Source organism: Grampus griseus, assembly GCF_964374135.1.
Source record: "Grampus griseus genome assembly, chromosome: 18".
Taxonomy (NCBI): domain Eukaryota; kingdom Metazoa; phylum Chordata; class Mammalia; order Artiodactyla; family Delphinidae; genus Grampus; species Grampus griseus.
The window spans coordinates 74,476,568-74,493,166 of record NC_139012.1 but is presented as its reverse complement, the minus strand read 5'-3'; the positions used below and the strand labels follow the sequence as shown (position 1 = coordinate 74,493,166).

At 50.3% G+C, this 16,599-nt stretch overlaps 1 protein-coding gene across 1 annotated transcript in view; it reads right to left on the bottom strand.

Moving 5' to 3' along the window:
• Positions 1–6,488: 6,488 nt before the first annotated feature.
• FLT1 (fms related receptor tyrosine kinase 1) overlaps positions 6,489–16,599 on the bottom strand; it is a 170,888-nt gene continuing 160,777 nt past the window's right edge. The window contains exons 26-30 of the mRNA XM_082675546.1: positions 14,510–14,615; positions 14,092–14,234; positions 11,937–12,021; positions 10,128–10,222; positions 6,489–7,367 (exon numbers count right to left, since the gene is read on the bottom strand). Of these exons, the coding sequence (XP_082531672.1) occupies positions 7,166–7,367; positions 10,128–10,222; positions 11,937–12,021; positions 14,092–14,234; positions 14,510–14,615 (631 nt within the window). The 3' untranslated portion in view covers positions 6,489–7,165. The remainder of the gene's footprint in view (positions 7,368–10,127; positions 10,223–11,936; positions 12,022–14,091; positions 14,235–14,509; positions 14,616–16,599) is intronic.

Sequence of the window (16,599 nt, the reverse complement as noted above, 5' to 3'; positions counted from 1 at the left end):
TGTTCTAGGCACCAAAAATGCGGATAAGTATTTTAAGTACTTGTTCTTTACAAAATGTGGAGTTACACCCAAACATTTCTAAACAGTACACGGCATACAGTGTAGTTTAGGAGGGAGGACCTACCTACACGAAAGGAATGACATCTGCTGGTCTTTGATTCAGACGCGGTTAATTTACTATATAGGTGAAGGTTCCTCTCCCCCCACCCCCCCAGAAACATCATTCCGAATAGAAGGGTAGAGAAGGAAAATATGACAAAATGGTAATATTTGTTGAAACTAGGTACTCATTCATTAAATATAGGCCTACCTCAGACATTGTGGGTTCAGTTCCAGACCACTGCAATAAAGTGAGTCACATGAAGTTTTTGGTTTCCCGGTGCGTACAAAAGTTATGTTTACACTGTACTGCAGTCTGTTAGGTGTGCAACAGCATTATGTCTAAAAAAAATGTATATACCTTAATTTAAAAGTACTGCCATCATGTGAGCCTTCAGCAAGTTGTAATCTTGCAATAGTAACATCAGAGGTTCCTGATCACTGTAACAAATATAGTAATAATGAAAAAGTTTGAAATACTAAGAGAATTGCCAAAACGTGACACAGAGCCCTGAAGTGGGTGAGCAGTTGCTGTTGGAAAAACGGTGCCTTGAGACCTTCCTCGATGCAGGGATGCCGCAGACCTTCAGTCTGTAGAAAAAGCAGCATCTGTGAGGTCTGCCTGTATTTATTGAATGCCTGTTATATGTCAGGCATTGTTCTAGGAACCAACAGCACTCTGACAACAACAGACAAATATTTCTGCTCTTAGAGAGCTTTCATCCTATCGGAAAAGGAGTATATAGTAGTTAAGAGGTAATAATGGTTATGGAAAGAAAATAAAGTAGGGTAAAGGGCGTGGATAGGGTTGCCAGATTTAGCAAATTAAAATAGACAACACAAAATTGAATTTGAATTTCAGATAAACAGTGGATAATTTTCTTTTTAGCATGAGTGCGTCTCAAGTATTGCATGGGACACAGGATCATTTGTTTATCTGAAATTCAGATTTAATTAGCCATCCTGTGTTTCATCTTGCAACTCTAGGTGTGGGGAGTTTGGTGGTGATGGTAGAATGTCAGATGGGACGATGTGGGTAAGTAGGTCTCCCTGAGAAGGTTGTGTTTGAGCAAAGACTTGAAGAGAAGGAGCCAGGCATCGCAGATGTCTGAGGGAAAAGAATTCCAGGCCGGGGAACGTGCCGGGAGCGTCTGAGGCAGGGCAAGCAGGCTCCCAAGGCCAGAGCAGAATCGGCAGGAAACTTTGGCGTTTACTCCTGCAGGGGAAGCTTCGAGGAGGATTGTGAGCAGGAATAGCATGGCACAGCATTTGAAAGGATCACTCGGGCTGCTCGTTAGGGGGTTTGGGGCGGGGTGACGGGGAGATAGCTGTAGAGGCAGTGGGAAGCAACTGGATTCTGAATACATTTCAAAGGTAGAGCCAAGAGCATGTCCTGATTTATGATTTCTAGGACGTGGAGTAAGAAAGAGGAGAGGAATCAAAATGACTGAAGATTCTGGCCCACTACTGACAGGATGGAGGATTCTGCTGAATTGAAAGAGATGGTTGTAGGAAGAAAGGGGTTTTTGGAGGGAGGAAGGGAGGGGGTTGGCACGGGGAAGACGGGGAAGTGAGGAAAGACAGTTGGGAATTTGGTTTGGGGCCTGTTAAGTTTAAGATGTTTAGTACACGTTTGTGCTGGTTTTTTATTGTTAAGTGACGACGGACCGTAAACTTCAGTGGCATAAAACAACCCCCATTTTACTGTCATGGGTTCTGTGGGTCAGGAATTAGGACAGGGCACAGCAGGGACGGCTTAGCTCTACCCATTATGTTGGACTTCAGCAGGGAAAACTCCAGTGCCAGGAGGGTGGGGACTGCAGTCATCCGACCTGGCACCTGAACTGAAGGTCATGAACTGGACTCAGCTGGGGCCGGTCAATGGAGGTCCCAACCCGTGGCCTCTCCGTGAGGCTTGGGCTTCTCCAGCTCTGGCGACTGCGTCTCTGGTGGGACCGGTTGGAGAATGAGTGGCCTCGGGTGGAAGCTGATCTTTTCTGGCCTGGCCTCGGACTCATGCACGGTCACTTCTGGTACATTCTGTTGCTGACGAGTCACAAAGCCCGCTCTGATTCCAGGGGAGAGGAATTGGATGGGGAAGTGACAAGGACACTGCCAGAGCTCATGTGGGATGGGAGGTATTGGTGCAGCGAGTTCTTGGAAAATACAATCAAGAGATATTGGTTTAGCACTCACATAGGAGTTCGGAGGTTAGGGGGAGAGCTCTGGCCTGTACGTGCAATTTGCAAGTCATTATCATATAGATGTCATTTCAAGCTTTGAGGTTGATTGAGAGCATGAAGAGACTTAGTATAGACTGAGAAGTGGAAAGGTCCAGGGGCAGAGCCCTGGGGTTCCTGGAACACTGTTCAAGGATCAGAGAAAAGAAAACCAGTATGAGGCAGAAATGACCAGTGAGGTGGGAAGAAAAATCTGTGATGTCCTAGAATCAAGGTGTTTCCAGGAATAAGGGTCAAGGTGTTAAGACTGAGACTGAAAATGGCCACTGAGTTTAGCGACGTGGCGTCATGGATAAGCTCCCCATGGAGCAGCTCCTTTTCAGTGAGTGGGAGAGAAAGCTCGGCTTGAGTGGGAGGAGAGGAACCAGAAACACAGAGTAGTAGAACCAGCTCTTTCAAGGAATTTTGCCGTGAAGAGGAAAAGAGAAATGGGGTGGTAGCTGGAGGGGAAAGCAGGGATGGAGGGTTTTGGGTTTTGCCAGATGGGAGAGGTAATAGCATGTTCGTATGATCCAGTGGAAAAGGGAAGATGGGCAGGGGTGAGGGGTGGTGAGTTGCTGGAGCAATGGCCTTGAGTCGAGGAGAGGGAGGGGCTGCGTGTACCCCGGGTGTTCTGAGTCGGGAGGGCAGAGTGTCCGTGGTAGGTGGGCAGATGTGATGGTGGGATTTTGAAGTTCTCTTGACTCCTTCAGTCGTCCCATCGATGTGAAGGGTATACTGATAGTGCCTATCACATTGGGTTGCTTTGAAAATTAAATGAGTTTATTTCTCTAAACCACTTGGAATAAATAGTTCCTGGCACATAAAATTCAGTTGCTATGTTTGAGTCTAAGCCCTTACTCTTTTTAAAATGGGTTTTTCCTCTGTGAAGAGTTGTGGTGATCAATCAGGTTTTTTTCATTTTAATAATCCTTTATTGAAGAGCATACACACGTGCGTTTGCATGTAAGGGTACAGCTCAGTGAATGATCATGACGTGAACGTACCTATTTCCCACACCCAGATCAAGAAATAGAACATTAGTGGCATCTAGTGGGTTTGGGGGGTTACTTTGTTTTGTTTTTTTTCTCTTAAATGTCTTTAGTTCAAAAAACAGAAGGCTAGTCATTCCTGTGTTGGGATCCAGGATATTTCTGAAATATTTCCTGGCCTGTGAAATCCGTAAGTCTGGTAATACGTTTAACACTGAGGAGTCCAATAAACCTTACTGGGCTATCCTGCTGCTGGACAGAAGAAAAAATTCCGTTCCCAAATGTACAATAAGTTTCTAGAGTCATGAGAAAACTTCTAAACGATGACGTGACCCCAATTCCTTGAACATTCTTCAAATCCTTTGCCTAAATTAGTGACTTTTGTGTTAAGAAAACCAGTAACATTTTTAAAGGATTTCAGATTCTCGAAGATAAAATGCTTTTTGCCCTCTTCAGCTAATAACCACAAATTTATTGAGATTAGTCATTTATCCCTTGTTCTCGCCTTGTCCCAAAGAAAGCAGGCCTGTTTTCCCTGGAAGTGTTTCTCCAATCTGGTTTGCTTATGATGTTATTAGGAAGGTGATGGTATGACCGCTTTCTAAGACAATGTGTTGGTCACTTATTCTATGTCTATTAGTGATTACCTCAATGGTTCCTCTTTCTAGGATGTGATCCACAAAACAAAATTGAAGAATACGTAGCTAGTGTCCTTTTCTTAGGGAAGCTCTCGTGTCACTGCCTAGTTATTTCGTATGGTTCCCAGCACACAACCTCTAATACACAAATATACACCCACGCGCATGTGTACACACACACGTTCTGTGATTATAGTAATGTTAGTGTTTGGGAAAGCCTGCCTCTTTTTTAATTGAGGGGACTTTGGTCTGCAGCCAGCACTCGCACTCAGTCTGTACATTCTACTTGTGATCGTATTCATTTTATATTTTGATGCTGATTTACTGTTCGCAGTGTCTCAATCGTTGAGAGCAGCCACTCTGTGGACTGGTAGAAGCTCTGTGCCCCGTCTTTAGTGGCGCTTGGTTTCTGTTTCTTGTGCCGGATTAGTAATTGGTATTTCGTGAGCTCACACAGAACACCTGTCCACTCCCCCGCCCAGGGAAACCAAGACCCCTTTTTTCATTTATACGCAAAATGGAAAATATATGGATGTTTCTGTAAGTTAATTTTATTATATGAAGATAGCATACAAAGTACATTCATAGTGACTAGAGATGTAGGACGAGATTCTCTCTTACTTATATCTGCAGCATATATTCTTGGTTTGTATAAAAGTAACTTTAAAATTCCAGTTTCCTTAAATAGTTCTGCACAAAACACACACACACACACACAAATATACATATAGTTACTACCACTGTCGGTCAAAGACGCGCTCCTTCTTTGATCAGTTAAAAGGGGCCGACACGTGGTTGTTTCCTGTGTGGCATTCTTAGGGGCTGGGAAGCGAGGCGCAGCCAGAAGGCTGAGGTCACCTTCTCAGGGTTTGGACCCACATGCTCCACGGGCCTGAGCGTCATTCTTAGACCAGCTAGATACAGGCTCGCGCGTGGTTCCCGTCCCCTCCTACCCACGCTGCTCCATGTCCTTGATCTCACAAGTCCTGAAAGGGAGTACTTGTCCCCTCGTTGTTCAGGCCAACCATTTCTGTCGGAGATGACAAATGGGTCTAATAATACCATCAGTCCACTAGTGATTGCATTTTCAGTGCTGTTTCAATGAACCCGTCTGGGACAAGCCCTTCGCCACTGGATACACTCATTCCTCCCAGCTTCCAGTTTTCATTCTATGTTAAGACTCCAGATAAAACCGGACTGATGGGACAGACCCGAGTCTCTGAGGAAGCCGGATTAACACAGTCTAACGTGTTCTTTTGGAAAGATGGTATTACTAAGGCCTCTTAATGATTAAGAGTTAGATTATTGAAATCAAGACATTATATGCATAGCTAAGGTTTTGCTTTGTTTTCACTAACTGCTGGATCCTTAACTGATTTGAGAAGACAGGAGAATCGATTGTGGTCTTCTTGTAATTGCCCTGTTTGACCTCCTCCCGGTTACCTGATTTGTACTGTTGCCAGGGGTCACAGGTGCTCTCGGGCTTGTGAAGAACAGGAAGAAGGCCCCCCTCTCCAGGGCCCTGGCCCGATACTGTCTGCACTTGACTCTTGCTGGAGACTGGCCAGAGGCTCCTCCAGCAGAGTCCCCGCCCCCGGAAGCAGCCGATGTCTTGCTGGGGACGTTCCAGCTCTCCCATCTCTTCATACGAAGAGCCTTGAAGCGAGACTGTGGCACACGGGGCAGGAAGCACAGGCCCATCTATCACTTCCGTCTCAGGTTCTAGAGTTAAGAAGGGAAGCGTCCTCTTCTCTACCAGGAGCAGTGATTCCTTGTGGCCTGTCTGGCTCCAGCTGGCCCCAGAAGGTGTGCACATCCTAAACACGCAGCATCACGCAGAGCCAGTGAGGGGTCCAGGGCCTCTGGACCCTGAGAAGTAGGCACCCTTTGGTACCCTGTCTCCCTATTTCCATCATCCTCAGACCCAAGGCAAGGCCCAAAGTAGATGAAAAGAGGCTTTTCTCCTATTGTCGGCTCATTAACTAATATCCTGAGTCCCCATTCTAGAAGTATCTTGCATAAATTACATACCACCTTTTTCCTCAAGGAGCATAAAGTGCTTAGTAGACATTGGTCAATGCTCTTCTGTCTAAGAGGCGAGCGTGGGTAGGGTCTCCACCGAATAAGAAGGACACCTGGTTGACTTCTGTCCTCGGGTCGCCACGGTTTTCGGGAGTTGGTCTGGTTGGCGTGGAGATGGGGTTTTCACTCCGCCTTCTCTTTTTTCCTCCATCTATCCTAGTTTGGGTCTAGAGTAAACCTACACAAGACTGTTTTCCTTCTCCTCAGCTTCCTTTTATAACTAACTGTACGAAACAGGTTAATACCAAAAACTGAGTTAAGTGTCTTGACTAGATATTAATACTCCAGATGGAATCTGACAGTATCTTTGAAAACGTGGCTTTCAGCCGAACCGGTGACCTAGGAGACCAGACTCACTGGGCTGAGCTTCCTGGGAGCGGCGCGTGGGGAGAGGCGGCCTCCGCCCCCGGCACCCCCAGCCCCGCCCAGCTCAGGGTGCGGGGTCAGCGTGTCCTGCTGGGGGGCCGGCGGGGGGACGGGCTTGGCTTCGAGCTCCACCCAGCGCTGGAGACGAAAGCCGTGCCCCGTCTGGGAAGAGGCACAGAACCCATCCCATAGCTGAGGTGGTGCAATGTGCTTGGTCGTTCCAAAAATTACGTTTGGCCTTTTTTGGCCTCCGCTCACCGCCCACCCCCTGTCCTGTCTGCTCCCTGGCTGGTTCTCGAACGTGGACCCAGTGGCACTGTCCCCATCCCACTCCGTCCCCGTGCCCTGTCCTGTTCTCTTCCTCTCTCCCCTCCTCCTCCCAGGCCGTGTCAGATGCTGCAGGGCCCCAGAGCCACGCCTTTGCAGCACAGGCCGGTGACAGGTGACAGTGTGTGTCATCAACCAGCCGGAGCCCGGCGGCCCTGGGGCCCCGGGGAGGAGAAGCAAGTCCTGGGGCTGAGGAAGGATTTCTCCTACCCTCTGAGTCCCGCGAGGGTTGGCAGTGGTGCTCTTGGCTTTATCTATCTGGGGTTACATTCTTGTTAGTCAAAAGAGACAAAAAGCACTATTAACAGTCACACAAAAGCAGCTGGCTTCTGTGGAAAGGAAAAGGTGTCGATTTATATATGCATAATACTGGCAAAAGCTACTTTTCTGGGGGTATAAATACACACGTGGTTCTAGAAAGAAGGCTGTGCTGAGTCGGGCTCTAGACGGGTGCGGTGGAGTACGGGACCACGGAGTTGTAGTCGGGTGGGGGAGAGCAGCACGAAATCTTCCTCTCCAGCTCCGAGGGGTCATAGGTGAATCTGCGCCGGCCTCTGCTGAGGTGCCCACAGCTGGCATGGCAGAACGCGGGTCTGCTGAGGTCAGAAAGGCCCGACTCCTTACTTGTACTTGTTACTCTCAAGCTAAAGAAAGAAAAGAAAAGAATCAAAGTTGATTTCTTGGACACACTCAAGTCCACCCCTTAGTGGGTCGTTTGCTCATAGGCGTCCTGGGGTTCATGGCTGTGGAGTCCCACCTCGCCCTCTGCCAGGGTCTCTGGAGCTGTGCACGGCCTCTCTGCCACCAGCTGGGCGGCATTCCGCCGGCCGGCCAGGGCCCAGGGTGGAATTAGTTAAGGCAAACCCAGAACTGCTGGTGGAAAATAGCCCCCAAGCTTGGGTCCAGCCCTCCCCTACGCCTGTGATTGGCTCAGAGATGCTCCCCAGCCCCGCAAATATTCAAGTCGAATCCCTGGAACCTGTGAAGAGCACTTTATAAGGCAAGAGCTGCGACTCAGCTAAAGGATCTCCGCAGGCGGCGCCTGGCCTGCGTCCCCCAGGTGGGACTCAAGCACAATCACACGCGTCCTTATAAGACAGGCGGAGCGGGCGTCACGGCGCACGCAGGAGGAGCGGGAAGGTGGGGCCGAGGAGACGCCGGGGGCGGCGCCGCTGGAGGAGGAGAGGCACGGTCTTCCCTGGGGCCTCCCGAGGGAGCGCAGCCCTGTGACACCTTCACCTTGGACGTCCGGCCTCCGGAACTCCTGTGTCGAGACACCGAGTTTGTGGAAGTTTGTTACAGCCGCCTGGAGAAACTCCTAGAACGTCCTACGGAAAGGTGAGCCCAGCCGTCCGTCTCCCTCTCCTGTTTGTGCTCCAGAGGAGAGGCATGTCCAGTTAAGGCGGTGTATCGCGGCAAGGGTGAAGGGGCAGGGGACTGGCTGCTGGCTTCCGTGCGTCGCATGCAGCCCAGGACGCCGCGCCGGGCAGAGGAGCTTCTCTTGTCCTCCCGTGTTTGGTGGGCTTAACAGCTGGGATGAGAATGAGAACCCCGGGCGCCACGACGTTGTTGAATTGGCTCTGCATTAGCGCGCCCAGCCTTTGATCCATGTTCTATGTTTTAGTCTCCGAGTAGAGGATGCAATGGGTGGTTTTCCTTTTTTCCACACGGGAAAGTGTTTCTGGAAGTGTTTTAAAGTAGGAGACAAAAGCGCGTGGGTCCCGCTTCTCCCGTCACTCCTCGCGGTGTCCCCTGACCTGCCCGGCGCGCGGCTCCGGGCCCCCGGGGGGGCGCCGCAGAGGACACGCGTGCGCAGGTGTTCGGGCCCGAACGTTCCCGGCCCTCCAGCTCCCTGGGGTTGATGCGCTGTGGGCCCCATCGCTCAGAGGCGTCTGTGGCCACCCTTTGACTTGGATCAGGGCCAGCAAACTAGCCGTGCGCTGGCCACCTGTTTGTGTTTTTTTGTTTTGTTTTAAGCAACAGATGTGTTGACGTATAACTTACATACTGTGCGATTCACCTATTTAAAGCGTACAGGCCAGTGGTTGTTAGTATATTTACAGAGGGCTCTTCAGGGCATTTTATATACATGGAATCACGATGCGTAGTGTTTCATGAGCGGCTCTTTTCACTTAATTCAAGGTTCATCCATGTTGCAGCGTGCATCGGTACCTCATACTTTTTATTGACAAATCTCCTTCTGTTGTACGGATATATGCATTTTAGTTATCCATTCGCCAATTGATAGACATTCGAGTTGTTTCTTCCTTTGGTCATTATGAATAACGCTGCTGTGAACATTTGTGTGCAAGTTTCTGTGCGGACGTAAGTTTTCATTTCCGCGGGGTATATGCCTACGGAGCTGAACTGCCGGTTCCTAGACTAACTCTGTTTAGCCTCTGAGGAACTGCTAGACTGTTTTCCGAAGTGGCTGCACTGTTTTATGTTCCTACCAGCGAGCATACAGGGTTCTAATTTCTTCATCTCCTCGCCAGCACTGACTCTGATTCCAGCCATGCGGGCAGGTGTGAAGAAGGGGTGTCTCATGTGCCTTGCATCTCCCTGATGACTAATGAGGTTAAGCATATTTTCCTGTGCTCCCTGGCCGCGGCTGCCTGCTTCTGTAGGGAGAGGTGACCGCACACAGCTGCAGCTCCTTGCTCGTGTACTGGGGACGGCTGCTGCTGTAAGCGGCAGAGGCGAGCCTTGGTTTACCCTCTGGCTCTGTGAGTCAGCAGAGCCCTGATTTGGGTACAAGAGGAGCAGGATGGTTCTGCCTGTGGGTGAGTCGGGGGCAGGCATTGGAACCGGGAAGGGACGAGCACCGAGAGGGTCCAGCACCCTGGAGGGTCCAGCGAGAGCCCACGTTTTCTGACGGCATTGCCACCGGCCGCTGTGTGGAGGAAGGAAAGCCACGGTCCACAGGACATGAGCACTCACTTGGAAGGGTTGGGGTGTCAGGAGGGCAAGTCTCATGACTGGACGGCAGTAGTCGGGCCCCTCCTGTGCCGCTGCTGCCGGCCCGGGATGGTGAGGGGTGCGCGTCCCCTCCCCGCCCCTGTGAGCAGGTCTCCATCTGACTGTGCACTGTTGACAGTTGGAGACATGGGGCTCCTTTCTACCGAGCGGCTGTGCTGCATGGGCTCGGACTGCCTGTCCTTGCCCGTAAAGCAAGTTCTGTTTTCCCTTAAATCCCAGTCTTCCTTCCCAGAACATGGCATTCAGATGTCTGATTTTATGCCCTCTTTCCTGTCCTTCTGGGGAGAAAAAAGTGCTTTCTGCACGTCCTGGACACTATGGTCTAGGAGGGCAGGTAGCCCTCAAGTATCGCCATGAAACCCTCTCCCCCGGCACCTTCCTTCTCGCCCCTCCGGGAACTGGTCAGAGCCCCCCAGCGTCCTTACTCAATCTTCAGCGAGGCTTTGGGTTTACTCTCGGCCCAGGTGAAGCGCTTTAGCAAGGGAGAGGCCAGCAGGGTGCCACTGTCCAGCTGGTAGTCCTGAAGGGAAGAAGGAAAAGGTTACACCTCTTGCTTGACCTGGAGGGGCCCATGCCAATTGGGGTGTGATGTTGGGATGCGCATCTAAGGTCACTCCAGGCTCTGGCCTCATCTTCCACACTCCCTGCCTGTGAAGACACAGCATTGTCTCCATATCGGCAAGTCTAAACTTTGTCAGTCACAAGAAATCCCTGTGCCCAGTGACTGAGGCCCTTCCTCCTGACGGTGAAGAAAGCAAATGTAAACAAAAGGGAAAACTGCGGGTACCAGGTGAGCGTTTTTCCTAGTCAACTTTTATGCAAATTATTGCTTAAATATATTAAAGATAGTTGGGCGGATGACTTGGCAATGATATGTAAAGACTCTGAGAAATGATAAAGACATGGTTTAATTTTTCTTGAAGATTCTACAGAATTTTTAGGCCCTCCTGTGTGATGGTTTCCAGCCATTCTGTTTCCTTGTTGGTGCGTATTTAGCACTGAGTTTTATGCAGGGTCCTGACTCTGTTAACACGGCGTTTCCAGTGAGTGGACCCCACACGTGGTTCCTGCCACCTTCAGTCCCCCCGTGGCTCTGTCTGTGTCCTTAACTATCCGTTAGTAAAGGAGCCTCAGGAAGGGGCCTGCCCCAGTTCCCGAGCTACTCAGGCGGGCAGGGCTGAGGGTCAAAGAAGCCTTCCATGTTTTGTTTCGTATCGTCTCCTTGGTCTTAAAACCAGTGTTTCTAAGCAGCAAACCAAAATTTCCAGCCACTTTGCCTTTGTATTCACCAGCTTATTTGTAATTTTTTTTTTTTTTTTTTAGTGTTTAAATAATCTTTCCTCTTTTTCTGGTGTGTTTGGAAGGTTTTGGTGTTTTTCAGTGGTGACTGTGCTGTGTCTCAAGGCCACGCTTTGTGGTCATCACCTTCACACCACAGTAGGGTTTTTTTTTTTGCGGTACGCGGGCCTCTCACTGCTGCGGCCTCTCCCGTTGCCGAGCACAGGCTCCAGACGCGCAGGCTCAGCGGCCATGGCTCCGCGGCATGTGGGATCTTCCCGGACCGGGGCACGAACCCGTGTCCCCTGCATCGGCAGGCGGACTCTCAACCACTGCGCCACCAGGGAAGCCCCCACCGTAGGTTTTACAGGCCTTTTTTTGGGTCACGACTCCATGAGCGGCCCTGAGATGCAGCGGCCGTGTCTCTTGTCCAGCCCTTCCTCTCCTCCCCTTATTCTCTCAACCCGACATCCCAGATCTTTTAAAGGGACGAGCTGGTTGAGGCCTCTTGTTTGCTGGGCTGTATGGATCACTTTGCCCTGTGTGGTTGGGTGGGAACAGAGGCCTAGGAGATTCTTCCAGGATCTCAGAGCTGCTCGTGGGAGAGGGCTCTCTGTCGCACCACGAAGGTGCAACCACTCGCACAGCTTTGAGTTCCTCTAATGCTCTGAAAGCAAGGTTCCATCACTGATGGCCAAGAAGCTTAGAAACACACAGTGAGGTTTCGTAGGGGACTGAGTTACGCCCAGGCAAGGACATGGGCCCTGGAGTGAATCCTGGGTTATCTTCAAACTACAGAATTACTTTCAAATTAGCTCTGTGTATTCTATGTCTTGTCAGCCCCCCTGAAATGGTCATTTCAGCCACCACTGATTACTGGCCCCCGTTGACCTAGAGCCACCGGACGACTGGAGTCTGGGTGCACTGAGTAGGTTCCTTCCACTTCCATTACTTACATCAAGCATGGACGTGGCATTTGGTGAAAGTTCTTCAAAGGTTTTGATTTTTTCCAGGCTGATGAAATTGAAAGCATTTACATATCTAAAGAAGAAGCAGAAAGAATAATCAAGACAGGAAAATGCATCCAGTTTTGATTAGTCAGGAGACATGGGCACCACGTCCCAGCTAAGGTGAACCCAAACACTGGGAGTCACCTCATCCCTCTTGAGGCTGCAGTTCTCTGGCTGTGTTTCCCTGGGAATCCAGACAGTGGTGCTACTTCCTCCTGTGGTTGCTAATCCACGTTGCGTAGTTTTGAGCAAGACCCCAGAGGGACCCTTGAGAGACGAGGCAGTGGTCAGGCCTCTGGTCCCCCGTGGAACCAGATGGTGTCGGGCCAAGAAGAGACCTGGGTCGTCATCTGGTCTAAACACCCATGTTACAAAGAAATGGGAAGTGATGCCCAGAGAGGTGATGTGGCTTCACCATGTACAGCTGCTACTTCTGCAAGGACATGACCCGTCAGGGTCCCACAGCTGATTCAATGGCATAATCGAGCACCAGGGCTAGTCTTGTGTATCCAGGTTTGCGATCACAGATCGGGAGAAAGGGGTAGTATTTGGATGAGCTCCCTGTGGCTGCCTGCTGAGCTTTGGTTGATCTGTTAGGAGGGGCCGGCAGAGGGCCCCACTGTACGCCCCCTCACCTGCGGCCCTGTCACCACCGACAAGGCCCCGTCTCTTAGGCGAGCTCCCTATTGGGCCCAAGGCTAAGCAACAGACCGGAGAGGCCCGTGTAACTTTGACACCTTCCTCCCCAGGTCTGACCCAATCCGCCCCTGCTAATTTATTTAATCCACGCTTACTTTTCTCATCTTTAAAACAATGGATGGGGCTTCCCTGGTGGCGCAGTGGTTGAGAGTCTGCCTGCCGGTGCAGGGGACGCGGGTTCGTGCCCCGGTCCGGGAAGATCCCACATGCCGCGGAGTGGCTGGGCCTGTGAGCCATGGCCGCTGAGCCTGCGCGTCTGGAGCCTGTGCTCCGCGATGGGAGAGGCCACAGTGGTGAGAGGCCCGCGTATCAGGCCAAAAAAAACAATGGATGACTCATCTGGGCCGGTTGTGAAGTATGAATTGTGCCGCTGACCTGTGACCCCAGCACCGCAGATCTGGGCCGGCCACTGGACTTCTTCCAGGCCCGTCCCAGACCATCGGTCTTTCCAGCTCTTCCCTAGTCGCCTGTCAAGCTTGACTGAACTGAGGTTGGAGCCCTAGGAGTGTACCGACTGCAGGCAAAAATGCTAGAAGGCCCACAGGATAGTCAAAGTCCTGAAACGAGTCCTGACTACACGGGGACAGGGAGGGAGCGTCAGAACACCTGGGTTAGAAGTTCTGTTCTGCCGCTTTCGAGCCGCACAGTTTTGGCGAGCTGTCCTCTGTGGAGCTTTAATGTCCCCACTTGTATACCAGGAACTCTTCATAGGATTGGTTTGAGCATTAAAGGAGGTGATGTATGCAAAGAGCCCAGCATGGTACCAGACCACACAGCACGTGTCTAACCATGAGCACTGAATGCGTGTGACACACGTGTCACCGCTAGGACTGAGGTGCTGACCCCGCCCAGCACGGCTACTCAGTACATCTTTCTTCCCTTACACCTTCTCCAATTTCCTCTAGGCTAACGAGAGGTACTTAGTTTGTCAGGTAAGAAAACAAATCCACTTTGTTGCATTTTATCGAAGGTATCATGAAAAAAGTCAAGGTCATTGGGGGGAACAAAAGAGGAGTTCTTCTAGAATAAGACAGACTAAAGAAATGAAAGAAAATGCAAAGTGTTCTTGATTGGATGATGCTTTGAAAAAAGGTACATAAGACATTTGGGGAAAATAATGGAGATTTGAAAATTTCATAGCATGAAGGGATTATCAATTTTCTTTGGTGTGGTGGCACAGAAGACTGTCCCTTACGAGATGTACACCAAAGTATTTAAAGGGCAGGTGTTACAGTGCCTTATGCCCTTTTCCAAAAGGTTCGGCAAAAGGAAAAATACACACACACACACGTATCGAGTACGTACACGAAATGAGGGAAAATGTATGTTTGGGTTTAGGAGGTGGGCTTTTTTCTATGTTTGAAAATTTTATAAAATGAAGTTGGGGAAAGAGAGATCTTACCTGACATTATCAGAACTTCCTGAATTAAACTTTGGAGCAGAAATATCTTCCTTGAAGAAGTCCTCTGAGAAGGCAGGAGTTGAGTACGTAAACCCACTATTTCCTGTCAGTATGGCATTGAGTGGGATATAGTCCTTGCCATCCTAAAACACCAAAGACAGGTGTAGTCACATGCATGTCTACTTCAGCCTGTTTCTGTGGGACACTGTTTCAGTTCAACTATGTCATTTCCACAATCTTGCTTGTGTCTGGGGAAGATAAGTCTGCACACACCCACACACGCCCACACCCCCCCCACACGTGTTTTCTTTTACTCCTGAGCTCAGCTATTAATAGCCATTAAAATAATAGACAAAGAAGACACTCCCTTGACTTATATTGAAGGCATCTGGCCTTCTGATATTCTAGATAAATTTACCTGTTGTACATTGGCTTGAAGCAAGTCGCCTAGTTTTTCCACAAGTTCTGCGAATCTTGGCCTTTCTTTTGGGTCTTTGTGCCAGCAGTCCAACATGATCTGGTAGCTGTTGGGTGAGAGCACAGCAGAGATTGCTGGAGAGCAGTGGGGAGTACATAGACTGCCCTACACACTGGCCAAGGGATGGGTGTTGTCATGGGTATAAAGATGACGCTTCTCGTAGTTATGTAGTGTTTGCTCCACTTTTAGATGTGGGTACGCAGCCACGACACAAAAAGGCTGCTCGCGCCAGGTCCTGCTGGTAGTGGAAAACACGTCTACACAGGTAGACTCTCAAACCAACCCCCCCGGAGCCCATGACGACCCAGGCTGTTGGCGGGAGCGGGGGCTGAGCTCTGAGTGAAGCCGAGCTGTCTGGGGGGAAACGCCAGTGGTCACTCGGCCATGAAGTATCACGTCCTCCCCTCCCTGTGCAAAGCAGGACAGTGTCCTTAAAGGTGGAAAGTGGATATAGACACAGATATCCACGGGTGAATAGTCTGCAGTCTTAGGACCTTCTCAGGCTGGAATGACGGCTGCCCTGGGCTCCTGCATGAGCACATGGGATGTCTTACCCCTCACAGTTGCCTTGCCGAGCTCAGCAGTGGAGGTGGGCAGGGGGAGGCACTGTGTACACGACCGACATCGCTTCCAAAAGGTGGACGTCCACACAGAGTGTGGGTAGCTCCTCGGGCCGTATGCTAGTTCCTTCCATGTGGCTGACTGCCCCACCCCCAGCATCTCAAACTGGCCTCTCCCCGCACAAGGCAAAAGTACAGGCTGGCTTCTGGATATGAAACCATTTGTCTTAGTGTCCCAGAAGCCGACTCTTGTCCCGGGATTTAAACGTCAACAGGGTTCCTCTGTGATGCTCCTGACACTTTAGGCCGAAGGGTATCGGGCTCCTCTCAGTCACGTCTGCAGGGAGTAGAGGTCTCTGCCTGCCCCTTCTGGGCAAACCACCTGCCAAGCATCTGTACACACACTGGCTTAAGGATCTATTCTCTTTGTTCTCGGGATGTTGATTGTAAGTCATCTCTTCTCTCGGGAGATCCCCTAGAGAGGACTCTGACCAGGTCGGATCAAAATCTGAATGGGCCTGGACTCTGGATCTGGGTCAGAACCCGGCTGGGAGCCCTGCTCAGGCAGGGACCTCCTCTCCAGACCCCTCACCTAACCCAGGGCCTGCCTGTGCGCACTCAACAGATGTCTGCTGAAGGAAGTCAGACTGATCTCCTAGAAGAGAACGCGCTGCTCCTTCCACGAATCCCTAATTCCCAAGGCAGACCGCAGACACGGCTGGGACCTGGGCGCTGCCGGGATGCGCCTGAGGTGACGCATCCCTGCTGCCACCTCTCAGGTGTAAGCCTGCAGGCGGCACCCACAGCTCCAAGTGTCTCTTAAGGCTATCCCTATTTTGTGTCAAAGTCTATGAGGTGGCTGACAGGGAGAATATAGGAAGGTTAAAAAAAAAAAAAAAAGCAGAGTATGAGGAGGGATATAAAAATAACAGTGAGAAAAGGTTGAAACTACAGGCAGAGTTAAGATGCACAATTTATATCATGATTTTGAGTAGTTTGACAGAGGCAGTGCTCTAAGCTTCCAGGCAGCTGGTGAAAGGAAGGAATAACCAGTTAATGGTGCACATGAGCCGGAAGCTAAAAATAAACCAGCTACTTGGAGGAAGGATGGCTCTTCCCAGAACTGAAATCTGAAAGGAGGTTCTTGTAGACATCTCTCAACTGCATCATTATCATCCGGGTCATAATGACTTCATGGGATGGCCTTGTGCATCGTTTTTCAATGCTGGCCAAGTCTCAATGGCAAAAATACCATTCAGTAAAAACAATTCTAAGAGGCAGAACAGTGTGGTCCAGGTGTGTCTGTCCAAAGGCTCTGATTTAACCCCAGGATAAACTTCTAGGTACCCAAGGGGTTGGGAGCACCACGTGGTCTTCAGAACGTTCCACGGGCACTGGTCTTCACAAGCAAACTCTCCTGATACTTGGCTGGTGGAGCTGAGGTCCTCCTTTCTGATAGGATATCTGCTT